The sequence below is a fragment of the Labeo rohita genome, chromosome 5, assembly GCF_022985175.1.
Source record: "Labeo rohita strain BAU-BD-2019 chromosome 5, IGBB_LRoh.1.0, whole genome shotgun sequence".
In the NCBI taxonomy this organism is placed as follows: Eukaryota; Metazoa; Chordata; class Actinopteri; order Cypriniformes; family Cyprinidae; genus Labeo; species Labeo rohita.
Window position 1 is genome coordinate 30,485,403 of NC_066873.1, and position 27,234 is coordinate 30,512,636.

Below are 27,234 nucleotides of genomic sequence, written 5' to 3' on the forward strand. Positions count from 1 at the left end.
AGAAAAAGAATAATTTATTTATAGGTTAACTGAAACAATGTTGCTGGGACTGTTAGATATATCTACATATACAGGTAGCCTAAAATATGCTTAAGTGCACAGTACAGTATAGTCACATTACTACTTTCAATGGTAAATAAAACAAGGAGAAAAACACAGAAAAATGGTATGAAATTTATTTAATGGTTGCTCTGCAACTTCATGTATTTTACGCATTATTCTAACATTCACACAGCAGATAAAGACTAAAGAATAAATACTATATATTAATTTTGAATCCAGATCTTCAGTAGATACGTAGACTTGAGACATACCATAATGCATATCATTATAGCTGAACTTCTTGTTGTTCATGCGCAGACATCTCTAGAGATCCCGGCACGGTGTGTTTTGATCCTCATTCAGTTTTAATCTATGCTCAGTTGATCCAGGACTTGTAATACCAGCATGCTCATTTGTATCAGTTTCACCATATGGTATAAATACTGAGGTTTGTGGCACTTTTCGGCCATGCACCCACAGTGGCACAGGATAGGGTCTGTATCGGGATCGGTAGCTAACATTGAAAATAGGGGGGCCTTGAACCTGGTATGATACAGCAGAAGAGGTGGCAGCAGATGTTGTCATGTAACTCTGTGGATAAGATGAGACACTTCCATGTGCTGAGGTAAGCACACCCTGTGAAAATCACATTAAATCATTATTATTTTTTGTTGTTGTTGTTTTGTTTTGTTTAAATGATTGCATGCAAGTTAAAGGCAATAAAACCACACAACATAGTTTGTTTACAATGTTTTATGTCTTTTATATTTTAATACATTATTATATATTTTTGTATTTTATTTTATTTTTAGCATTATTCAACCAAATACGCTTACACCTTAAATTATCAACCTACCTGAGATGTTGTTCTGTGCTGCTGAAAATCAGGCATCCCAATAAGTCTTTGTTCTGAGGATGAGACTGAAGTGGTGTAACCTTGACCCTCCCCTTCATTTGACCTCCTAGATAACCAAGGACCAGTTGTTTCAGATGCCAAAAGCGGAAGTGTTCTAACATAATTAAACTGGCATAAGTTTGACAAGACATGTGGCGGCACACACAGAGAATTAAATAGGCCTGGCGTGGGGATGTAATAGTGCCGAGTGAACAAACCGTTCTGAGAAACATCAGTCACATCATCTGCAAACTTGTGTTGTTCAGCATGTTTTTTATCCAAGGATAAATGTTCAGTACCCTCTTCACCATGCTTTTCTTTGCTGCTGACCCTTATGTTCCCTTCTCCTTGCGTCTCGTCTCTTGAATCGTCCTTGGACTCTTGCACCGTTGTTGAGATTTCTGTGGGATTTTGCTCATCTTGAGAAAATGAATGCTTTCCATCTTCATTGATTTCCTTCTCATCTCCATATTCATCGGTGTCACTCTCATTCATATCTGTAAAATAAATATGTCAGTATGAAAAGTATACATACTGGAAATATAAAATTGTTAACAATAATCAACAGTTTGATATTTATTATAAATTATTATACAGTATAAATATTTATTTAGTATAAATCCCAACCGAACACCTGTTGAAGTTGATGTAACGACATTCGTTTCTTGAATTAAACGATTTGATGAACTTTGGTCAAAAGAGTCGTCTGTAAACACATTGGCTTTTTTCGGTGCCACATCACACCTCTGGTGCAACATCTGTTTCCTAATAATCGAAAAATACATGTCAGCGAATATTAAAACGATTATTTTCAGACATTCCTGCTCAAAAGACCATACTGAAAACCTGAGATTTTAAAATCGAATTTAAACCTGGAAATATAAAAAAAAAAATCTTAAACAAAAAAGCATGATATAAATAAGAAGACAAAGAAACATGACGTAAATAAGAAGAATTTTGCACTAATCAAATGATAAGTACATTTGTGATATTGTTATATATCATGTAAACTCATTTTTTTCTAAACGTCAGAGTTGCTAAGCGCTCTTTGAATCATTCTCAAATCATGTTGGAGAATATGATCATCAGGTTTTACACACGTTTGTGTTTTTGCAGCTGGAGTACTGTAGTCATTAATGCAAACTGAAATTAATATCTATTGTTCAGTTCAACTTTTCACTTCAGTATGCTGATAATATAATTAGTTCTGATTCAGAACTTCTGAGCAAAAAAAAGTGGAATAAAGGAAAGTTAAATTTAAATAGGACAGTATAGGCATAAATCTGAAAGAAAAAAATACCTTTTCTCTCGTCTCCCATTTCCGGTATCTCTGAATCCTTTCGCAAATGGGTTGTTATCGATTTTCAGCTGAGTTATCTGTAAAGGCATAGTTAACATGTTAATGAATTTACCAAATTTTTAAGTGTTGTGAAAACTGTTCACAACTTTAGTAGGCTAATACGTACTTTGGCTTACCGATAAAACATTTATAACTGTTACCTTTTCGTTTTGGTATGCCGTCACAGCAATAAATTCTGTTTCAGGAAACACGTAGGTTTTGAATGTGCTGTAAGGAAGTTTGAGGACGTCGTTGGCTCGAACGATATGAAACCTCGGCTGATATTTGTGCATGGAGTTTAATATGGTCTGCAAAGCAAAATCAAATAATTTTGCATAATTCATTATTTTTTTCTTAAAGAAAAACTTTTTTTAAAAAATCTGAAAATTGCTTTTAGCACAGAATTAAACAAAAAAAGAAACCGAGCTGCTCGCTCTAGGCAACTTGTTGAATGTTGCGTTGCGCTTGTCACTTCCTTGACAAAAAGAAAATTATTTTGAGGAATGAATCGCATCTACGACATTAAATACTCACAAATCCATGCTTGTCAGATATATTGTTCGTCAGTTTGAGCTTATGAAAGGTCACAGCTTTGGACATCCATTGCTCTCCGGTAGCAGGACTGTCGGGGTGGATGTACATTCGTTTAGGCATTTCTGGATCGGCCTTTCCAGCTACCATCCACCGAGAGTTGTTAAACTTGTACCTGTAGTCATCAGCAGCGACTATATCCATCAGAAGGATGTACCTCGCTTTCCTGTCCAAGCCGCTGCAGCGCACTTTGAATGCTGGAAACATGCGCCTCAAAGAAACAAAACACATTTCACTACAGTGTTCAAGTCAAAATACATAGTAACACTTAGAGAAATAAATAGCATGAACAGTATGCCGTCGATGCAAATTCTAAAAAAGAAATGGTCGTGTTAAATCATCTTCTTACCTTCCAGACTTAGTTATGACCATCTCCGTGCCGCTCCTGTGAAACTGCCCCCACAGTTCCCTGCCTTCCAGGTGAACCACGGGGTCATCCTCAGGTGCCAGTCCGGGGTCTCTCGTCTCCGCTGAGAGGTGCTCAGCAGACGCGGCTTCTTTGAGTGCCAAACGAATGGAGTTATGGAGCACGTTCGCGAACTGTTGTTTCCCGTATCCAACAGGACAAAACTGGGACTGCTGTCCAAGCATCGAACTAATAGTGAGGTCAGTGGGACTGGCCGGTATAAAGTGGTGATACGCCATTCTCGCAACTTGCGCTGCTTTGTGGGGTTATTTCATAACGTCATCATAACCTAATCCTCACAGTGCAGGTTAAAACTCCTTTCTTCAGCATTCACTCCTTATATGGAATCATGTATATCAGAAATTGTAGACAGTTTGTCAAAATGAATCTCGCGGTGTTGAGTGAGTCATCCATTCTCATGCTTTCATGGCTTGGTCCTGTTGAGTGAAAAACCCAACTGCAGAGACCGTAAAGGTTGTTTTATGGGGTCTCGTGTGCACAGATGATGAACCCTTGGGACCTTATGCCGGATCTCCACACAGCGTGGTGGTTTGTTGTCGGGACGGGTCAGTCAGGGGTTTCTGATTGGCTCCGTAGACACATCCAAACCAATTGTGCTTCATAAGGGCGTGGTAAATCGATTTTATAAAGAATCAACTGCAACAAAGTGATTTGATACAAATGGAGCATCAGCTGTCTAGTGCTGGTAATGCTTGTGAATTAAGTAAAGAAAGCAGGGCAGATCGGGGCTAGCTGTCACTAACTATAAGGCTGTGCGTCAAAACTCTAATTACACAGATTAATTTTGTGTATTCAAAACGGTTTTTAATTCTGACATCTAAACGAAATTTGTTTTATATTTCCCAGGCTTTAGCCAAAAAATTACATGTATAAAATGTATTTGTTACAAGTTATTTAATTGCAGTGTAATGTTACCATTTACATTTTTGCTTTGTTTCATGATTCATGGTTTGTTATTTTGTTTCCTAACTGTTTCACTGTTTACATTTTTCTGAAAATTATAAAACAGGTTGTTAAATGGCAGGTCCCATTGTGACAAATTTTGAGAAATTGACATTTGGAAATAAACATGCTTTTAGAAATATTCACTGACATTATTCTAATAAAGTGCACTACCAGTCAAAAGTTTTTGAACAGTAAGATTTTTAATGTTTTTTTTTTTTAAAGAAGTCTCTTCTGCTTTTATTTGATCCGAAGTACAGCAAAAACAGTAAAATGTTATTTTTAGATATTTTTTAAAATAACTGTTTTCTATTTGAAAATATTTCGAAATGCAATTTATTCCTGTGATTTCAAAGCTGAATTTTAAGCATCATTACTCCAGTCACATGACTCTTCTGAAATCATTCTTATATTCTGATTTGCTGCTCAAAAAGCATTTATTTTTATCTTTGGATCTTTCTATTCATCAAATAATCCTGAAAAAATGTACTAATTTTTTAAATATTGATAATAATAATAAAAAAAATGTTTCTTGAACAGCAAATCAGCATATTAGAATGATTTCTGTAGGATCGTGTGACAGTGAAGACTTGAGTAATGATGCTGAAAATTTTGCTTTGATCACAGGAATAAATTACATTTTAAAATATATTGAAATAGAAAACAGTAATTTTAAATAGTAAAAATATTTCAAAATTTTACTGTTTTTTCTGTACTTTGGATTAAATGAGTGCAGGCTTGATGAGAAGAGAATTCTTTAAAAAACATCTCAAAAGTCTTACTGTTCAAAAACATTTGACTGGTAGTGTATATTGAAAGTGATCATGTACTAATGGCAGTATTCTGTCTGTAGAAAAAATAGCAGTACATATAAAAATCATCGGCCTAACCGATGCTCTTTTTAGGACTGTCACATTAAATTACCCCTCCCACTCACCTCCCACACGACCTCCCATAATCAATCTTACATCTCTAATCTAGATGCTTGATACAAAAGCACCAAACAGCACATCCACAATATACAATCCAACATGGGAAACTATTTCCCTCACTCATCAATTCTCATAGACAATTTTAAGTGGGTGCCCTTAAATAAGTCCCGTCTTATCTTGCTCCCAGACTCCATCCCGTAATATCATGCTGTGACATGAGTGGGAAATGACTGAGTATTCATCTGATGTATGCTTTTGATTGTCCTGGCTGGATTAGTGAGTGTATTCAGTTACACATTTTTATTGCAGAAGAGTTTGGCTGCACATTCCATGACGGCTCAAAAACACCACAGTGGACTGAGTGAGACCAACAGGACACAAGCCTCTTGAAACTTTCAGTTGTGCCACTTTGTATTCAACACAAACCATTATTCTTAATGTCTACAATCATGTGTTGAAAGCTAAACCACTTGTACCAGTCACTTAGAAATCAAGCTTTGATGTTTTGTTTGAAGGATGTGGCCAAGCTATCACGGCGCCAACTTGACAGTCCATGTAATGGGAAAGTCCTATTGACGCTCCATTGCAAGGCTTTAAATGAGGATCTATTTCTGTTTCTGCTCAAGGCATCAGAACGTTAGAAAGAGTTTTTTCTTAGCGGGAGGCGTCACTTTTGTGTTGTTTTTGTATTAGTGTATAGTATAGTGTAAAATGCCTGACAGCACATTGCTTCAGTATCAGTACTGGGTTACATGTCCTGCCAAACATCTTTATTTAAATGCAGGTTCTGTTTCTTATCTCAGAGAGAGTGAGAAAAAAATGTAGCCATGTAGCTCACCATTTTTTTTATTTTCTATATTTTCTATTTTCCTATATTTATCTTAAATAAAAATTAGCCTAGTACGATCCAAAAGTTTCATTTTTAAAAATGTTTTTGAAATAAGCCTTCTATTCTCACCAAGGCTGCATTTATTAGAGACAAAATACACTGAAGACTGGCTGTTAAAAATATATTCCATTACTTCAGTCTTCAGTGCATGATCCTTCATAAATCATTCTAACATGCAGATTTTCTGCTAAAAAATCAAAGTTTAAAACAGTAGTGGCAACCATGATATATATTTTTTAAATATTTTCAAAAGAACAGAACCTCATTTATTTGAAATATATTTTCATATCAATATTTTTACTGCCACTTTTGATTAATTTAATCATTTTTAATGTTTTGGAAAGACATCTCTTATGCTCATCAATGTTGCAATTATTAGAGGAAACACAGTAAAAATAGGCATATATTGAAATATTATTACAATTTAAAATAAAAGGTTAATATATATATATATATATATATATATATATATATATATATATATTATATATTATCAATGTTGAAAGCAGTGCTTAATATTTTATTGGAAACCATGACTTTTTTCATTCTTTTTTTTTTTCTTTTTTTTATGAATAAAAGACAGAACAGCATTCATATGAAAATAGATTTTTTAACATTAATGTCTTTACTGCCACTTTTGATCAATTTATTCAATTTTTTATGTTTTTAAAAGATGTCTTTAGTGCTCACAAAGGCTGCATTTATTAGAGGAAACATGCAGTAAAAATTGATATATTGTGAAATATTATTACAATTTAAAATAAGCAATTTATTCATGTTATGGCAAATCTGCATTTTCAGCAGCCATTACTTCAATCTTTACTGCATGATCCTTCAGAAATCATTGTAATATGCAGATATTCCACTAAAAATAATTGAAAACAGTGCTTAATATTTTTGTGGAAAACATCTTTTATGGTTTTCAAGGCTGCATTTATTACTGGAAACATATAGTATAAATAGACATATTTTGAAATATTATTACAATTTAAAAAAACAATTTTCTATTGTAATATATTTTAAAATGTAATTTATTTCAGTGATGGCAATATATATATAATGTATATTTTCAATATTTTCAGTGCTTAATATTTTAATGGAAACCATGATCAATTTTTTTGTTTTTATGCTTACAAAGGCTTCATTTATTAGAGGAAAAACAACAAACCATTTTCTATATATTTTAAAAAGTAATTTGTTCATGTGAGGCAAAGCTGTATTTTCAGCAGCTATTACTTCGATTTTCATTGCATGATCCTTCGGAAATCATTCTAATATGCAGATTTTCTGCAAAAAAAAAAATCTTTTTATTACCAATATTGAAAACAGTTGTGGTGCTTAATATTTTTGTGGAAACCATTATTATTATTTTAAAGTTTAAAAGGACAGAACCGCATTGATTTGAAACAGATTTTTTTAAACATCAATATCTTTCCTGTCACTTTTAATGAGTTTGATTTAAACACTTCATCTATATCAGTATAAGGGTGGTGAAAACTCCCCTCACAGATACAGCTTTATTTCAAACATTGCCTACATTCTAAAGCATGTAAAGTATTTCACGCCCTGCTCCAGTAATGGGTAAATCTGTGAATTTATGATGACGCTGTTCTATGACAGCTTTATGTCCTGTGTTCAGCTGCGCTGCCATGGTGGCTGAGAGAACAGAGAAAGATCCACACACCGGATTATGAGAGATATGCCATCTGCAGCCATCCACTACTGATGACCCAATCTTTATTGGACAAGGAGCAACCCTGGCTGTCAATCATCCCTACTTCAAAGAGGCAGCGGGCAAAGAGCTATGGGAGGGAGAGAGAGCGCCGATACCAGTCTGATATTTGTGAGAACACTAACAGGCAATGTGTGTAACTTAACACCGAGGATAAATAGCTGCTTTAAACTGCTCCACTACCAGCCGGTACTGACCATTGAGGTGTGGCTGGTTGGATGCTAAATTTTGACACAGGATGTTTTGTATGTAACGTTATATGTTGCATTTATAGTTTTGTTTTCTTTTAAAATGAAAAAAAAAAAGTTTGACAGCATGAGCAGTCTATTTAATTTTCTTCCATGTTTGTAGGAGCTCACAAATCTATGCTGAAGAGGCAACCTTGGATAGAAGGATTTCAATAAAGCATTACAAAAGTAAAAAGAAGTATAGCGTAATTTATCTTGAACTTGAAGGCGAACAATTTACAGACGTGAAGGTGAAGGGATTCTGATTTGTGAATATATCCAAGAGGAAAGCAATTAATAAGAGAAGCAATTACTTAATGTTAGTAATTGGGGTTATTTTTCTCCAGTGAATGAGCAATGAGTGGCCTCAATGTGGCTATTTCTCAAACACCTCAGCTGTTTATTTAGAGGGCCTGTGATGAATAGTCGGCCGCTAACAGACTAGTGTGACTGGACATGTTTGGACTGTGGAGGTGGGAGGAATGTAGTTAAACAGTGGCACTGAGAAGGTGTGAGGAGCGCGAGACATTGAAACCGAGCAGAGGTTCAGAGCACGTCATGCTATCAAATAAATGGTTCTGCTCAGAAACAAAAACAGGACAGGCAGGATTTTTTTTAATGATCTACGTTCAAGATTAAGTAAATGGTAGAAATCAGCACATCACTTCAGACAGGTTTTCTGGGAGCAGATCCAGCAGCAGATGAATGAGCGCTGAGGGGACTGAAAGTAAATGACTGATTGACCAGTGAGTCTGCAGTCATTAGTGTGATTCAGTTTATGTTCTAATGAAGAACACCTCCTGAAATCATAGATATATTAAATACTATTATAAAAGAAATGTTATTTCGAACTTTTAATTCATTAAAAATGCTGGGGAAATATATATTTTCAACAATGAAAACAATAGAAATGTTTATTGAACAGCAAATCAGCATAGAAGGACAATCTGACGCTGAAGACTGGAGTAATGGCTGAGTCCACTTCCAAAACAAAGATTCACATATAATGTACTCACCCCCTTGTCATCCAAGATTTTTGTGGCTTTCTTTCTTCAGTCGTAAGGAAATTATGTTTTTTGAGGAAAAATGTGGCTTCAAACGATCCCAAATGCAGTTGTGAGTGAGTCCAGCCAAGGAAGAAGGGTCTTATCTAGCGAAACGATTGGTTATTTTTTATTAAAAAACATACAATTTAAATACTTTTTAATCTCAAATGCTCATCTTGTCTTGCTCTCCCTGAACTCTGTGTATTCTGGCTCAACAGAGTTAGGGTATGTCGAAAAACTCTGATTGTATTTTCTCCCTCAACTTATTTCAAAATCGTCCTACATCGCTGCAGAAGTACCGACACAGTCTTTGAAAAGTGAACATGCAGATAAAAAAAACACCCTTAACAAAAAAGGTAAAACAACAATATAGGAAGATTTTGAAGTTGAGAGAGAACATGAGATGGGAGTTTTTCGACATACCCTAACTGTCATGAACCGGAAAAAAACAGTCCAGGCAGAGTAAGACAAGACAAGTGTTTGACATTAAAAAGTATATAAATTATATTATTTTTGAAAATAACCGATTGTTTCGCGATAAGACCCTTCTTTTTGGCTGGGATCATATTAGTACATTATATGGAGAAAAATGCTAAAATGTTTTCCTCAAAAAAAATAATTTCTTTACGACTGAAGAAAGAAAGACATGAACATCTTGGATGACAAGGGGGTGAGTACATTATATGTGAATCTTTTGAAAAGTGGACTTATCCTTTAATTTCACAATATTATTGTTTTTAGTGTTTAGCTTTTTTGTAATCAAAGGTAGCCTTAGTGAGCACTACTTTTGAGCGGTAGTGTAAAAGTAAACAAATAAAAAAATATATATTTAGTAGGCGATTGAATGACTGATTACCAGTGGGAACATGTGGAATGCGCTGACGAATGAACTTTGGTTCAAATTGGCCAATCATAGTGTTCTGATGGAAATGACATGATTACATATTGTAGTTGTAAACAAAGCTCAGCTGCTTTTTTTTTCTATGTAAATACACTACCAGTCAAAAGTTTTTGAACAGTGAGATTTTTTATGTTTTTTAAAGAAGTCTCTTCTGCTCACCAGGTCTGCATTTATTTGATCCAAAATACAGCAAAAACAGTAATATTTTGAAATATTTTTACTATTTAAAATATCTGCTTTCTATTTGAATATCTTTTAAAGTGTAGTTTATTCCTGTGATCAAAGCTACATTTTCAGCATCATAACTCCAGTCTTCAGTGTCACATGATCCTTCAAAAATCATTCTAATATGCTGATTCGCTGTTCAAGAAACACTTTGTATTGTTATCAATATTTAAAAAATGAGTACATTTTTAGGATTCTTTAATGAATAGAAAGATCCAATTATCAGCATTTATTTGAAAAAAAAAAAGTCTTGTAACATTATACACACATTTTTTAAATACTTTTATTTAGCAAAGATGCTTTCAATTAATCAAAATTGATGATAAAGACATTTATAATGTTACAAAAGTTTTCTGTTTCAGATAAATGCTGTTCTTTTGAACTTTCTATTCATTAAAGAAAACTGAAAAAAAAATCTACTCTGCTGTTTTCAACAAAATAAGTTTTTTTCAAAAGAGAAAAATTCTGAAAAATCAGAATATTAGAATGATTTCTGAAGGATCATGTGACTGGAGTAATGATACTAAAAATGTAGCTTTGAAATCACAGGAATAAATTACATTTTAAAATATATTAAAATAGAAAACAGTTATTTTAAATAGTAATTTTTTAAAAATGTTTTAGTTGTACTTGGTGAGCAAAAGAGACTTCTTTAAAAACATTAAAAATCTTACTGTTCAAAAACTTTTGACTGGTAGTGTATGCACTAGACAGACATCTTTTACCACTGCATTTGGTCTCTTTTTCTCTTGCGTCTGGCAGCTTTTTTAACGTGAGACCTAGCCTTCTTTTCCATTTGTCAGTGTTGCGGATTGTCAGTGTTAAATTGGACAGATAATGAAATTAACGCGCTTTCTCATGTGGGCAAATGAAGACAACAGTGCAGCCTTTAAAGATCTTTTCCGATGACTGACATCACAGAGTTTACTGGCATTTTGGTGCTGATGGGTGAATGTTCTCTTACTGGTAAAAAGCCAGAATTTACCACGATTGCTGTGTGAAAGGGTCTTATGAGAACACATATTTGAAGATAACTAATTTATGACTAAATGAAACATTATAAAACATTATGATCAATGGTTTGAGCCTTTGAGAATCATTCTCAGTACATTCAGTTTAACTGCTAATCTTCTTAAAGGATACTTGCGATTGAAAGAGCTAAATGTTTGTCCTTCTGCTTCATTTTTTATACTGTGATCTCATGATATTCTTAAACAATTGGACATATTATTGTTACATCGATCTTTGATGGTTCAAGTTCTTATTCCCGCTCTAAAGAATAAAAGAAATGATTCAAAATAAATGAGAGCCAGCAGAGCCCAGGTAAACGTTTTTTTTTTTTTTTTTATTATTATTATTTTATTTTTTTATTTTACTATTATTTTATGATCCGTATTTTTGAAAAAAAAAAAAAAAAGACTCAACAATAAATTCTGAAGGTTATTTCTGAGAGAAATGCTTCATAGAAACATACTGTATGAACAATTGTTTGGCTCATTGTTTGAAGCGATGAGAAAAACATCTTATGTGCTTGTACCTGATAAAGAAAGAAAGAAATTTCATTGCCACATCTGCACTTTGGGAATCAAATACAACTTTCTTTTCAAACATTGATCGGTGTCAGGAGGTCAATGATAACTGGCAGGGTTGAATGTACTTCAATTCAGATGAAGGTTGGTCTTCAAGAACCATTGAAACCGTTCCAATACCGGCTTTGCTCAGATATACGGCAACTATCATCTGCTTCATATTAAGTGCGAATATATAACTGCTATAGCAGTGAAATCTTTTATCTATATTTTTGTTTATCTATTTGATGTATGCAAATTAAGCACTTTGCTGACCACCCGTTCCAAGGTGGCTTTTAGGAATAGGCACTGTGTGCAATGACTATAAATCAAACTGAAGTGAAATCAAAAAGATTAAATACTCTGTAGCTGATCTGGGATCATTGTTGAAGTATGATTTAAAAAGGTAAACGTTTTGGACTTTCTCTTTGGGGAAAACTGGCTTCGAATTTGCTCTTTAGGGTCCGTTGTGTGAGGCTCAGGGGATCCGGCTCACTGAAACACAACTAATCCCATGAACGCCTGTGCCAAAAAGACAGTATTGATGTTTTTGAGCAGTGAAAACCTACTCTGGTAGATTAGGAAAGGTCTGCCAGGCTCAGTAAACCTGTGATTAAAAGCTGTAGTAGTCCTTAGAGTATTAAACATGAATCTGGGTAATGAACACAGAGGGAAGGGGTAAATAAAGGAAGCTTTTCGGTAAATTAAATTAGATGTAAACATTTGTTTACTTTGGGGGGGTCATTCGGCACCTGATCTGAAGAAGTCGAATGTTTCTAGATTACAAAGAATAACCAGACTAGTGCTCAAAAAGCTCAAAAAGTAAGCATTAAGTCCTGAAGACTGTTGCAGTAAGCAGTATGATGTTTTGTTTTTTGTTTTTTTTAACAGTATACCAAAGGTAAAGTTAAGTCAGCTTTCACTTTATGATTTTACTAGTTCTCGGATGGACAATCTGAAGAAGAGTGCTAGCACTGCATCTGAATGAAAGCACATTCCTACTTTTTTATTGGATATTTCCTTGAAGGAAATCTCTTTGTAAAGGCTCTTTTGTCAGGGAGGTTAAATATAAATCGGCATTACTGATATTTTCCATCTGTTCCTTCAGCAAGATACTTACAAAATCCTTCCTGCATGGAAAATCTTTTTCTAAGCAAATGTACATGTGAGATCATTTTTTAATATATTGTAATATATATATTTAAAATATCTGTTTATATTATTTGGATATATTTAAAAATAAATGTTTTTAATATATGTGACCCTGGACTACAAAACCAAGTCATAAGGGTCAATTTTTTGATCTGAAAAGCTGCATAAATAAGCTTTCCATTGATGTATTGTTTATTAGAATAAGACAATATTTAGCCGAGATCCAACCATTTGAAAATCTGGAATCTGAGGGTGCAATAAAATCAAAATATTGAGAAAATCACCTTTAAAATTGTCCAAATGAAGTTCTTAGCAATGCATATTACTAATCAAAAATTAAGTTTTGATATATTTATGGTATGGAATTTACAAAACAATTCACTTAATATCCTAATGAATTTTGACCCATGTATTTTTGCCTATTGCTACAAATATACCCATGCTGCTTAAGACTGTTTTTGTGGTCCAGGGTCACATATTTTATTTAAATATATAATTTCAGATTTTGTTATACCCAATAATTCAACAAGTTGAGTGTACTGTTAAGACTGAATGCATTAAGACATGTTTTAAGATTATGGATATATAGCACTCATTTTGTGCAATCAAAGGAGATTGCTTCATGTCATACTATGGAAAGACCTTCAGGCTTCTGTCATCCATTTCCTAATAAGATAATAGTTCTAATGTGTGAAAATTGATTCCCTTCTCCTTTGCCTCTTGTATTTTTCTGTTTCAGTTTGCTTCAGGCAAGTGATTTACTCCCTTTATATTAAAATGCCTGGATTGATTTTGCAATGCAATAAAGCCAATAAAAGTATGTTTATTCAAGCTTTGCAAGGGCTTTGGTGTGTTTATTTGCCAAAGTGTATGGGTCAGGACAAAGTACATTGTGAAATCAAAAGGCAGAAAAGAAGAAGCTAAACCATCGTACATATTTCAGTACAGCAGTTGTTTTATTTAAAAATGTTAAAAAAAAAAAGTCAGATTTGTACAGTGAACAATCACCTGTTCAGCTATTGCTAAGTATATGTAGTTGTTTTACAAATTATTTATGTTCTGAATGATATTGTAAAAATATATTTTTAAAACTACAGAGAAGCCTTTTTTAACTGAATGCTATGACTATTGATAAAAACATCTTTTTGTCTTGTGATGATCATTGCATGCTTGAGTGTGTTTGTGTATCTTCTGTATTGTGGTGTTCAGAACCACATGCACGAAGGTTTTCATGTCTGACTCAGACCACAGCAGGATCTAAGAGCTTGAGAAATGTTTGGAATTTATCATGTCTGCCTGTGAATCTGTCATCAAACCTACAATTGTCTCCCAACATCTTGTTTATTCTACTTTCAGTCCCTGCTCAGCAGTGGCTTTTCTTCACTAGACCCATTGTTGACTCTGAGAGTGAAACAGTTTTCTATTTGAAGTGGCTCTCCATAGAAATTTGTGGAAACTATTTGTAAAGCTCTAAAATGAACACACTTGATGTGTCACTTTTACAATCACTGAAATGTTTTTTGTGTTAAAAACAAATGCATTCTTGGAAGCGTGACTGTCAAATATACATCTAAAGTGACAATAAGCTGTCTATGTATCATGCACAACTCTTTTCAACACTGATAATAATACATTTTTCTTGAGCACCATATCAGCATATTAGAATGATTTCTGAAGGATTATGTGACACTGAAGACTAGAGTAATAACTGCTGTAAATTCAAGTTCATCACAGAAATAAATTACATTTTTAAATATATTAAAATACAATGCTTGTTTTAAAACTGAGAGAATACTTGTTTACTGTATTGTTGTATTAATTATGTAATAAATGCAAATTTGATAAGCATAAGAAACATCTTTCTAAAAAACATTAAAAAGTTATTTTAAACAAGTTTCTAACCTGAAAAAAGCCGAAGAGCCAGACAGCCAAAGGACAGTCAGCACAACATTCATCGGTATGATGGAATAAATAAATAAAATGAGCAAACGACAGGCTTGCTTTAATGTTAATGAGGCATATTGATCAAAGTCAACAGTAAAAATCGGCAGACAGATAATGGGCGAGTGGAGGCTTCCTCTGGGAGAAGACATCAGATTTGGAGTGAATAAAGGCCTGATGATTCAGGAAATAAGTGTTAACTATAGTGCTGAGATATTATACTAATATTCCTTAGGTTAACAAATTAACCAGAGAAAGTGTTTTATTGATTTTTTTTTTTTTAAATATAAAATTATTTAATACACTACAGAATTATAATATATAATATAATCATATTTATAATTTAATTTATAATTAAATTAAAATATATATATATATATATATATATATACTATTCATTAGAACAAAATATTATTTAAAATACTATTTTATATTATTTACATAGAATAAAACAAGAGCTATAACAATGAATTATTTATGTACTGTTAAAATGCCAAAATGAAATAAATAAAACATGCATTTTCACAGTCTAATAGACACTTAAGGAATCGCCATTGGTGTGAATTATTGATTGAGAGAGACGTTCTGATGAGGATGGGTTTGGAGCGCTGCTATTTAATTAAGGAAATGTACTCCTTCCTTCCGTTTTCTTTTGTCAGCACAAACACATCTATGGAAGACGCACTGAGGACAATTCAGCACAAAGAGGCCCATCATTTCTCAAGCAGATTTCTTTCCTGCCTCTAATTACGTCTTCTGATTCAAACAGCGTCAACATTTATGTCTGAAGGTGTTTTTAATGTCTGCACTGAGATATAAAAACGGCAGATATTGCTGTGACACACGCTAGAAAGAGAATTAAGGCTTGTATAAGATCAAATTATTCACAGGTGAACTAAATGTCAGCATAGGTATAGAAAAATATATCCAAAAGACTTACCATTTATAAAACGTAGATGTCCTTGTTAAGTATTAAAACACTCCGCGCTGTTATAACGTGTTCAACGAACCCAGTGCTGAATGAACAGGTGCAGCCTGATGTGAAATGATCTGTTTCAAATTCAGGATTACGGATTCTGAGTAATTGGTGATGGAGTATAAAAACAGCAGGTGATATTGACCTCACAAATATAGATTACACTGAATGAGGGCCAGTGCAGCAGCTGCAGGCAATGGTGTACTTACCGAGCAACAACAAAAAGTTTTTAAGGGTGAAATTTATGTGTATGAACATTTATTTACTGGTGAATTAAGTTGCCTTTACTACCCCTATCTGCATTACTTACAAACAATTGTTTTACTTCTCTTCTAGGAAAACATCACATGAATGTGTCAAAATCAATATAACTGTTTGTAGAAATAGACTGACTGAATTTGTTGATTCCAAAGGCATTTTGTGTCTTTGTTGCAGATGTCCATCCAGTGGTAGTGTAAGAGAGAATGTGAACATACTCTGAATTGAGATGCCAAAATGCTCATTTTGACTTCAGGGAATTTTTGGTCCTAATGTACAGTTGAAGTCAAAAGTTTACATGCACCTTGCAGAATCTGCAAAATGTTCATTGTTTACCAAAATAAATGGGATCATACAAAATGCATGTTATTTTTTATTTAGTACTGACCTGAACAAGATATTTCACATACAAGACATTTACATATAGTCCACAAAAGAAAATAATAGTTGAATTTATAAAAATGACCTGTAAAAATGTTTACATAAACTTGATACTTAATACTGTGTTGTTACCTGAATTATCCAGATTTTTTTTTTTCATGCATTAAGAGCTAGGGGGTAAAAACTTTTTGAATATGAAAATGAGGGTAAATTTTACTTACTTTGTCTTCTGGGAAACACGTAAGTATCTTCTGTAGCTTTTGAAGGGCAGTACTAAATGAAAAAAAAAAGATATTTAGACAAAATAACAAACATACACACATCTTTATTCTGTTCAAACGTTTACACCCTTTGCTCTTAATGCATCGTGTTTCCTTCTGGAGCATTAGTAAGCATTTGACCCTTCTGTAATAGTTGCATATGAGTGCCTCAGTTGTCCTCAGTGTGAAAAGATGGACCTCAAACTCATACAGTCATTGTTGGAAAGGGTTCAAATACACAAAAATGCTGAAAAACCAAAGAATTTGTGGGACCTGTAGGATGTTTCTGAAGAACAGCAGGCAGTTTAACTGTTCAGAACAAACAAGGGACTCATGAACAGCTATCACAGCTGTGAATCATTCAGGTAACAACACAGTATTAAGAATCAAGCATATATAAACTTTTGAACAGGGTTATTTTTATAAATTCAACTATTATTTTCTCTCATGGACTATATGTAAATGTCTTTAATGTGAAAAATCTTATTCAGGTCAGTACTAAATACAAAAATTCCATGCATTTCGTATGATGAATTTTGGTAAAATAATTAACATTTTGCAGATTCTGCAAGCTGTATGTAAACTTTTGACTTCAACTGTACATATATCAGAACATTGGTTTTCTTCACAAAATGATTTGAGAGGAAAACATGCCAGGAATAAATGCAATCAAGCTACATGAAAAGCAGAACTTACATATAAACAAAACTTAAATAATTCACTGTATTTTCATAGTTTCTTAGTTTTCATTTTATTATTTTATTTCATTTTTACTGACTGCTGATGACTGAATCAGATCTTTAGTAACAAGCTTTCCCAAGACTATTTTTACATGCATAACTGGGTTGTACTCATTACAGTGTTGGTAATCAAGCCTTCATAAACCTGATAGAGGAAAACAGAGTGTGTGGGAAATGCAGAGAGGGCGACTCATTGCAGTAACCTGAGCTGGTATAAATGGTATTTTCTGTCTTGCCTGATTAGGTGTGACAGCTTAGGCGTGAACATGTTTCACTCTGATTATAGTCTAAAGAGCCCATCAAACTCAAAGCCACACTTTAGTCCAGCATGCTGTCTGCTAGCACAGTGCGACCTGCCACTGTATACAGTTACTGGTTGGACTCAACAAGGAAACCTAATAACTTCATGAACACCCACCATAATGGGCCAGACACCATATTCTGAAACAGCTGAAGGTCAGAGAAATTTCTAGGGTAAATGCAGTTGTATTAAATTTGCCTGTACCACCTCACATGCTGCTGCCACCAGTACTTTAAATCAGCATCCCTCCTTTTAGTTACGCACTGCTGTTTTAAATCTGCGACACCGGAAGGATTTGCGTATAAGAAATCCACTTAAGTAGCGAGGATTTGTGTGCAGAGTATGTAACAAAAAATTAAAGCTGAGTTAAATAACACTCAGTAACTCAAAATACGAGAGGTGAAAACAATTCCAGTCCTCTAGTGGTCTCTAGTGGAGAGTAAATTAAACTACAGACAATTTGGAAATGTCAAACGCCTCTCTACAAGATAGATTGTAACTATTTCATAATAATCAAACATTACAGTTGAGGTCAAAAGTTTACATACACCTTGCAGAATCTGCAAAATGTTAATTATTTTACCAAAATAAGAGGGACCTGAAGAAGAAGACCTGAATAAGACATTTCACATAAAATACATTTACATATAGTCCACAAGAGAAAATCAAATAAAATATTATTTATTAAAAATGACCCTGTTCAAAACTTTACATACACTTAATTCTTAATACTGTGTTGTTTCCTGAATAATCCACAGCTGTGTTTTGTTGTTTAGTGATAGTTGTTCATGAGTCCCTTGTTTGTCAAATCCCACATAATTTTTCTTTCTTTTTTCAGCATTTTTGTGTATTTGAACCCTTTCCAACAATGACTGTATGATTTTGAGAAGATGCATCTTTTCACACTGAGGACAACTGAGGGTCTCATATGCAACTATTACAGAAGGTTCAAATGCTCACTGATGCTTCAGAATGAAAAAACGATTTTTGAATTTGAAGATCAGGGTAAATTTAACTTTTAATTTTAGTTTTTCTTTCTCCTGGGAAACATGTAAGTAGGCAAAAAATAAGAAGGACAAGAAAAATGTACACATCCTCATTCTGTTCAAAAGTTTACACCCCTGACTAAATAATTTCTGCAAGGTGTATGTAAACTTTTGACTTCAACTATATCGAACATCAGGATAACTGTATCTGACTGTAGCAGTGAGTGTGCTAGTTTACTTCCTTAGCAAGAACAGCACATTTAATCAATTGCTTATTGAGTAATTTATTAACTAATATAAACAGACATGGCCTGTTCACAACCGAAATTCCTCCACAAGAACATTATATTTCTACGTCTTTCATGGATTGGTGATGTATTTAACAAATATTAATATTCATTCATCAACCTTAATCAGACTATCTGCTGAAAGCAGTGAATACATTCATATTGTTGTTTCTGCTCAACAAATCTTATGTAAAGAAATTAAATTATGGGTTCATGTTTAAAATGCTGATTATTTTGACATTTGATTTAAAAACTAGGTTAAAAATGTAAAAAATTGTATCATAATTGATCATATTATCATCACCTTATGTAATATCTATAAAAAATCAACATTAGTGTGAAGCACTTTTTGAAGTACAAAGTGTGAGCTTAAAAATTCAGCTTATTTGAATGACAAATATTTGCTTATCTGCTGAACAAACAACTTGGCCTATAATGACAGAGCCTTTGGGTATGACGATTTGCATAGTAGTATAGATAGGTAAATTAAATATAAACCTTTGGATTTAAGCTTAGATTCAGAACTCTGATTTAACATAATATTTTTAATAACCCTTTAGCTTATTTATTCATTTTTTTCCTCTGGATGCACTTACTTTATTGGCACACATACTTACCAAACGTAACGCATGTAAGACAGTGATTGGTCGAAAAGATGATTGGCAATATTGTAAGCCACTTACTGCAGCGCACGAATGAAAATGGACGAATAGCGATAAGGGGCGGGCATTTTGAAGTGAGCGAGGAAAAATGGCGACCAGCGTGATGAAGTTGAACGGTACTATTTACACAACAGTAATGAATTTATCGTGCAGTCTGGCAAACAAAATTAAACTATCTGCGTTATTAGTTTTAATACTCGCTTTTGTGAGTAGGAGTTCTGGAGAAAACTCATATGAAGATAACACTTATGAATTTCTCAAGCGAGAGTATTCGCTGAGTAAGCCATACCAAGGTAAGCGTCCATTCCTGTTCCCTCAGTGACGTTAAACCGGTGCCCTGCCAAAAGTGACACCTGTTTTCAAGTCAACTAGTTAGGAAGAAAATACTTAAGTCAGACCACAGGTTTATTGTTAGGACGACACCTGTGTCCATTATTTGTTTTCGTATTGTTTGTTGCCCTTCTTTTGCTCTCGTAAGAGTGGTAGTTTTATTTCGCAACTGCACTGATTTAGTCACAAGCACACAGGGCGGAAGTACAGGACAGTTATAGGTATTCCGGTTCATATGCTTTTTTAAAGCAACATGAAGACGGTATTTATAGCAACTTTTATCATGAACTATTCATTGCGTTTACTAATACAGCTTGAGGGAGATAAATAAATGGACATGTTTGCTATGTGTTTACACCCACACACAAATATATATATATATAGATAAAGAATTCAGATGCAAAACCGGCTAAAAGCCATCTCGGTCAAAAATTAGATAATGATACTGAGTGACACATATTATACATCCATCGAATACTTTTCCTTTAAACTCACTAAATTCCAGCCTCAGCCCAATCAGAAGTACTAGTACTTACTTACATAGAAACCTATAAAAAGTAGCCAGAAAGAAATGCTAAGTTTAAAGAAGGCTTTTGCATCTGAACTCTTCGTATATCTATATATATCTTTCTATATATCTATCTATATCTATCTATATCTATATATATATATGTTACATATGTATGTATGTATATAGATAGACAGACAAATATAAAATATGAGAGGCCTTTTAAGACATATTTCAAATTTTATTCACACACACTATCAGTCAAACTTTCTCTCATACACTACTATAACGTCTCTCACACACTGTCAAAGCTTTCAAGCACACTATTAAACTCTCTCCCATACACTACTATACGGTCTCTCACACACCAGCAAAGCTTTCACATGCACTATCAAACTCTTTCGCAAACTACCAAAATTATTCACACTCTTCCCCACACTAACAAACTCATTCACGTACGTGCTATCAAACTCTCTCTCGCACAGTATGTTTTGATAAGTTGTTTTTCCATTTGAAATGAAATAAGAAGAAATGAGAAATCGGCTCCTTTATTCGTTTTTTCCCGTTTGTTCAGAAAAAGGAGATTTCGGTTCCATTTTCTGATTTTTTTTGTCTTTCTTCTTTTTCTTTTTTGGTAACCTAACGTGTTTCACGGAAATATTTATTTCAGAAATGTTAATCTGCACCAAGCCTGTTTTATTTTGCTGTATGGATTTAAATCTTGAATAGTGAACCTGTGCTACCCACTAGACACCAGTTTTCAGTCAAGTGTAAATACGCAGCAGTCATAACTTTTCTTTTAGACATTATACTCAGTTTTGGACAAGTGATGGTAAGTGCAAATACTGTAATACAAACCGGCTGATGGTATACCGAGGATGGACAATTAAATTTTTACTGTATATCATAGACACGGGAATGTTTAATTTGGCCAGGATTTAAGTTATACATGTACACAGCCTAGACCCTTAAGTAAAATATTGATAAATAGCTAGATAATGAATAATGCTAAAAATCTAAAACAAATAATGGTAATAATGATAGCGCATGTGTAAATGAGTTTGATAGTGTGCGAGAGAGTTTGGTAGCACGTGTGTGAATGAGTTTGATAGCGCGTGTGAATTTTTTGCTAGTGTGTGAGCAGCAGTATAGTAGTGGTTGATAGTGTGTGTGAATGCTTTGTTGTATGTGTGAGAATAAAGCTTGAAATATGTCTCAAACAGCCTCTCATAATAAACATGCATTTACATTTACTGTAAAAACTTTATGTATGAACACAGGACTGGGCTCCTCCAGCTCCTCACACTGGGAGTTTATGGGCAACACCATGATCATGCCTGAACACATACGGCTGACACCAGACTTGCAGAGCCGACAAGGAGCTGTATGGAGTCGAATTGTGAGTTTGAATGACAAGAAAACCTGAAACACCACTTATTAAACAAAGCTATTAAACAAAGAGGTTCTTGAGAAAATGTGTAATAGTCAGGCTTGCTCATCAGTTTGTTTGTGTATATAGCCCTGTTACCTCAGGGACTGGGAGCTCCGAGTACAATTTAAGATCCATGGTGAGGGCAAGAAAAACCTGAATGGGGACGGCCTTGCAATATGGCTTACCAAAGAGCGAATGCAAAATGGTAAGAGATCATCAATATTGCAAATCTTCAAAATATTGATTATCCATGTTAAGACTATGAATGTGTTTTTTTGTGTGTGTTTTCCTCTAGGTCAAGTGTTTGGAAACACAAACTTTTTTACAGGTCTGGGTGTTTTTGTAGACACTTATCCTAATGATGATAAACAGCATGAGGTATATCACCGCTCTTATTTATATATTTTTTTCACCCGTTAAAGGAGAAGTTCTCTTCCAGAATAAAATTTCCTGATAATTCACTCACCCACATGTCATCCAAGACGTTCATGTCTTACTTTCTTCAGTCGAAAAGAAATTAAGGTTTTAGAGGAAACATTCCAGGTCCATATAGTGGACTTCAGTGGTGGCCAACGGGTTGAAATGTTCAGTCATTTTCTAAGAAAAAATACAAATTTGTATACTTTTTAACCACAAATGCTCATCTTGCACTAGCTCAACCTTACACATTACAGTCATGCATGTGTGACGTAGGCGGAAGTACCGACCCAGTCTTTACAAAGCGAATGTGCCTTTACAAAAAAAAGGTAAAACAACAATGTTGGAGGAGAAAATGAGATGGAGTTTTTGCCCTACCTTACCTACCTTAACCACGCATGACTTTTCCAGCGTGATTATGCAATGCGTCCTAATTTGGACCTTCAGCTTATTGAAGTCCATTATATGGAGAAAAATCCTGGAATGTTTTCCTCAAAAACCTTACATTTTTTGCAGCTGAAGAAAGACTTCAACATCTTGGATGTAATGGGTGAATTATCAGGAAATTTTTATTCTGGATGTGAACTTCTCCTTTAAAAAACATCATAATTATCTAACCGGTTTAATTTTTGTCTCTTTCAGAGAACATTTCCCTTTGTCTCTGCAATGGTCGGGAATGGGAGTGTTGCATATGATCATGACCGTGACGGAAGGTCTACTGATCTCGGTGGCTGTACTGCTAACATTCGCAACGTTGAATACGACACGTTCCTTTTGATCAGATACATGAAGAACAGACTCACAGTAAGACACATTCTTAACATTCTGTGTTTCTTTGTTTGGCCAAAGATAAATATACACGCGTACATACATACACAGATGCATCAGTTCAGTCTTTCATACTGTTATGCTGATGCTCAAGACAAGCGAGAGGTTAAATTCACTTGATCTTGTGATGACGGTTGTTGGTAAGCAGCATTTAGTTATGTATGCACCTTTATTTGCTGTTCTGTCTTTCAGGTGATGACAGATGTCGAGGGGAAACAAGAGTGGAAGGACTGTCTGGATGTACCTGGAGTGAGGTTGCCGCAAGGTTACTACTTTGGTGTCTCATCAGCTACTGGTGATTTATCAGGTTTGGACCAGTGAAGCATTTCACTCACTCTATTTAAGGCCAGCAGATACTCAGATCCTATGCAAACTGCATCATGCGTCATACACATTTTGGGCAAATCCTAACATTTCCATAGAATTAATGCTACACTAACTAAAAAACATGAACTAATTTATAAAATCTATTTGTATATTGAACATGATTTTAATAATAATAATAATATATATTTTTTTAAAACATTTACCAGTTTAAGGGATTAATCGTGATTAATCGTTTTGCAGCCCTAATATATTTATATCCATATAATATATCCATTTCTTATATAGAAATATTTTTAATAAATAACACTTTTTCTTAAATATATACATGCATATGTGTATATTCATATATACATAATAAATATACACAGTACACACATATATTATGTAAACAAAAACGTTTTATTTTGGATAAATCATTTGACAGCACTACATATACTAAGCAGTTATAGGTTTAATAGTCTTTGTTTTAATTATTTCCATCTGTAATTTTCAACAATTGAGAATCTGTGGAGCCCTTAAACTGGTAAATGTTTAAAAAAATAAAAAAAAAAAAAAAAAAAAAAATATATATATATATATATATATATATATATATATATATATTATTATTATTATTATTATTATTATTATTATTAAAATCATATTCAATATACAAACAGATTTTATAAATTAGTTAATGTTTAATGAGCATTAATTCTATGGAAAAAATGCTCCTGACAGTTGAGCAATATGACACAAGCAAGAGTTAAGAGTGCTGTTTTTGTTCCGTTTCTGTGTTCGAATACAAATCCGCATTGGCTTGGGCAAATCACTGATACCCTAAGGCGTAGCCATTCATAAAAACAGTCATTTGATTCGCTCCTGAAGGATTCAGCTGTTTTGAAAGAATCGTTTGAATGACTCAGTGATTTAATCATGAACACTTGCTGCCACCTGCTGGCGGTTTTAAGTTTCCTATCATATTACATTCTTTTCTAACATACTTCTATATTCAGAGTTTTTTATTTAAAACATTAATCTCATAACATTATTTATGCAATTATAAATACAGTCTAAATGTATAAAAACCACATTAAAATGTCGCTTCATGCAGCCTCTGTGCAGTGCTAAGATTTTTGACATAATTTCATGGATAACAATAGCGAGTCTTTGATTCACATTAATGAAGTATTCAGAGAAAAATCCTTTCTGTTTTCATTTACATCTTTTTATTTATGAAATTTTAATTAATTTTGTAGAATTTAATTTTAAATTAACAGAATACTGCATGGTATCGTGATACTACTTGGTATCATGATACTTCACCTGGTATAGTATCGTTAGTCATTTTTATGGTATCGTGACAACCCTAGTATATAAATATGTACATACAAATAAATTTAAAAAAACATATATATATATATATATATATATATATATATATATGTGTGTGTGTGTGTATATGTATATGTATGTGTGTATTTATATATACATAATAAATATACAAAGTACACACACATATAGTATGTAAACATAAACTTTTATTTTGAATGAGAGTAATCGCGATTAATCATTTTGCTGCCCTAAAATATGTACATGTACATATTTAAATATAACAAATATACACAGTATACACACATACATATTATGTGAACAAAAACTTTTGTTTTGGATGCGATTAATTGTTTGACAGCACTAATATTTAGCGCTAAATAAAATAAAAGTAAAATATTTTTTTATATTTCCTGGAAGTGATTGCATATTGGCTTGCATTATTTAGGTGTATTTTATAATAGGATTTACCGGCATTTTGTGTAATTTATTATTTAGTATTTATTATTATTGTTTTAAATATTTTTTTGCATGATTCGTTTCTAGATAACCATGACCTGATCTCCTTCAAGCTGTACGAGCTTACAGTGGAACGGAGTCCTGAAGAGGAAGAGAACCAGCAGGAGATCACATTGCCTAGTGTAGACTACCGAATGGACTCTAATGGTATTAATAAAAAGATGATTGCAACTTCCTTAAGTTATTTTCAGAGAAGTATAACTCTTTGTATCTTACAAATGTTTTCTTTCTTTTACAGTTCATGTGGAGGATGAAGGAAGGAGCATTCTCACCACCTTCTTTGTCTTCATCGTTTCCGTCGTTGTGCTGGTTGTAGTGATTATAGTTATTCTCTTTCTATTTAATCACTATAAAGAGAACCGCCGCAAACGCTTCTACTGAGCAAACTGAAGAGCAAATGACAGGAAGGAAATGGGACAAGATCCAACGTGAGTGTGACTGGCAATTTTTTGCAAAGGACCGCTTCTGGTCTTCACTTCTGCCATCAACGGAAATGACCTGAAGGTCAACGCTGAACTAAAAGCCATACCTGACCACCTCAATCGTGATTATGATCTGAAAAAAACTGTTCAGAGAGTGTGCGTCTGTTTTCGAAGGTCTCTAGAGACTTTCGTGTGCGTTTTCTGTATTTTTGTACCAGTTACACTGACCTTGGCCTTTCACCCAGAGAACTATGTGTGACAGCATTTACAGAGACATGGGAGTTTAACAAACTGTTGTATTCTCAAGTTGTCTACTGTAATGCTACTGCAGAAACCCCTCCATTCAATTGGACAGAAATTAATCAAAAGAAAATATATTACCTTGACTTTGGCCTCCATCTGTCACCATCATCTCATCAGCTCACAGTAATTATGTTTTAGCTAATGTAAAAATGATTACATTTGATTTTCAACCTATTATAAGTAATACTGGCCAGCTGTGCTGTTATAAACAGACAGCAACAACAAATGTGAAGAAGATTTTTCCCAAATGTCTGTTTTGTAATAAATCTAGGTAGTTTTGATGTCTTTAGTTATGTGATCTTGTTTTATGTATTAAAAGCTGCACTGAACTGCTTGACCGTATGTAGCTTATCTAAAGTTACTTTGGTTTGTTTAGGTTTCAACTAAAGTTAAACCTTTGTATATTTCATCTCTTCATGGCCTTATTTGAATACTATGTTTGATAATCTTGATGTGCTGATGAATATAGAAACGATGACATGTCTATTCCTGTATCCAAATATATCTTTCGTAAACAGGCAAGAGATGTAAAGCTGGTGCAGCAATTTGACAGTTCCTGGGGTTTTCAATAATTGCACTATTGCAAAGATATGCAAGAGATTTTGCTTTTGTCCGAGTTCCAGTCTTTCCTATCACTTCTAGTCGCTGCTCTCTACAGTTGTGCAACATTTGTCAGTTGTTTTATACAGGGAGAGATTGTATTGCTATTCTCATCAGCTCAGTGATTGAGCAAGCTGCTGTATCAAACTGATGTTTTCATGGTTGTCACCAACATGTTAAATGTTGAAAATTCTAAATTAAACATTCAAATTTGTCTTATAACAAATTGTCTAGTACTGACAACTCAAGTTTTTAATACAATTGAAATGTCAGGAATAGTAAGTTAATTGTTTTAAAATAATTATTAAATTTGCAACACATTTTTGTGAGTTACGACAACTGGAAGTATGCTAAATTATAGGGACTTTAATTTTAAGTTGATCACTCAAAAAAAAAAAAATCTTGGCCCTGGAACCAATTCATCTTATCTATTCCAGTTCAAATTAACAGCTGGCTCAACTTACAGTTGAGGTCAAAAGTTTACATACACCTTGCAGAATCTGCAAAATGTAAATTATTTTACCAAAATAATACAAA

At 33.6% G+C, this 27,234-nt stretch overlaps 2 protein-coding genes across 6 annotated transcripts; one reads left to right on the forward strand and one right to left on the reverse strand.

Moving 5' to 3' along the window:
* Positions 1 to 191: 191 nt before the first annotated feature.
* tbx3b (T-box transcription factor 3b) lies at positions 192 to 15,856 on the reverse strand. 5 transcript variants are annotated; one of them, XM_051110448.1, is made up of 8 exons: positions 15,790 to 15,856; positions 3,217 to 3,930; positions 2,811 to 3,078; positions 2,438 to 2,584; positions 2,238 to 2,314; positions 1,572 to 1,702; positions 899 to 1,434; positions 192 to 678 (listed from the first exon to the last, which is right to left on the reverse strand). In XM_051110448.1, the coding sequence occupies exons 2-8, from the start codon at positions 3,510 to 3,512 to the stop codon at positions 367 to 369; spliced, it is 1,767 nt and encodes a 588-aa protein (XP_050966405.1). In that variant the 5' UTR covers positions 3,513 to 3,930; positions 15,790 to 15,856; the 3' UTR covers positions 192 to 366. The 5 variants fall into 5 exon arrangements, with proteins under 5 accessions (XP_050966405.1, XP_050966406.1, XP_050966404.1 ...); XM_051110449.1 differs by lacking the exon at positions 15,790 to 15,856 and adding an exon at positions 14,811 to 14,862; XM_051110451.1 differs by lacking the exon at positions 15,790 to 15,856 and having other exon boundaries at positions 513 to 678; positions 899 to 1,004; positions 1,156 to 1,434; positions 3,217 to 4,051.
* A 3,917-nt stretch (positions 15,857 to 19,773) lies between these two features.
* Positions 19,774 to 26,701, forward strand: lman2lb (lectin, mannose-binding 2-like b). The gene is made up of 8 exons (XM_051110453.1): positions 19,774 to 19,993; positions 21,819 to 21,937; positions 22,058 to 22,175; positions 22,266 to 22,348; positions 23,030 to 23,191; positions 23,408 to 23,522; positions 25,400 to 25,519; positions 25,611 to 26,701. The coding sequence occupies exons 1-8, from the start codon at positions 19,789 to 19,791 to the stop codon at positions 25,751 to 25,753; spliced, it is 1,065 nt and encodes a 354-aa protein (XP_050966410.1). The 5' UTR covers positions 19,774 to 19,788; the 3' UTR covers positions 25,754 to 26,701.
* The last annotated feature ends 533 nt before the right edge of the window (positions 26,702 to 27,234 follow it).

Coding starts and splice junctions, on each gene's coding strand:
- tbx3b (XM_051110448.1), bottom strand. CDS start 3,512: ATGGCGTATCACCACTTTATACCGGCCAGTCCCACTGACCTCACTATT. Junction 3,079..3,216: donor GTCATAACTAAGTCTGGAAG/GTAAGAAGATGA, acceptor TGTTTCTTTGAG/GCGCATGTTTCCAGCATTCA. Junction 2,315..2,437: donor CGGCATACCAAAACGAAAAG/GTAACAGTTATA, acceptor ATGCCTTTACAG/ATAACTCAGCTGAAAATCGA.
- lman2lb (XM_051110453.1), top strand. CDS start 19,789: ATGGCGACCAGCGTGATGAAGTTGAACGGTACTATTTACACAACAGTA. Junction 22,349..23,029: donor ATGATGATAAACAGCATGAG/GTATATCACCGC, acceptor TGTCTCTTTCAG/AGAACATTTCCCTTTGTCTC. Junction 25,520..25,610: donor CTACCGAATGGACTCTAATG/GTATTAATAAAA, acceptor TTTCTTTTACAG/TTCATGTGGAGGATGAAGGA.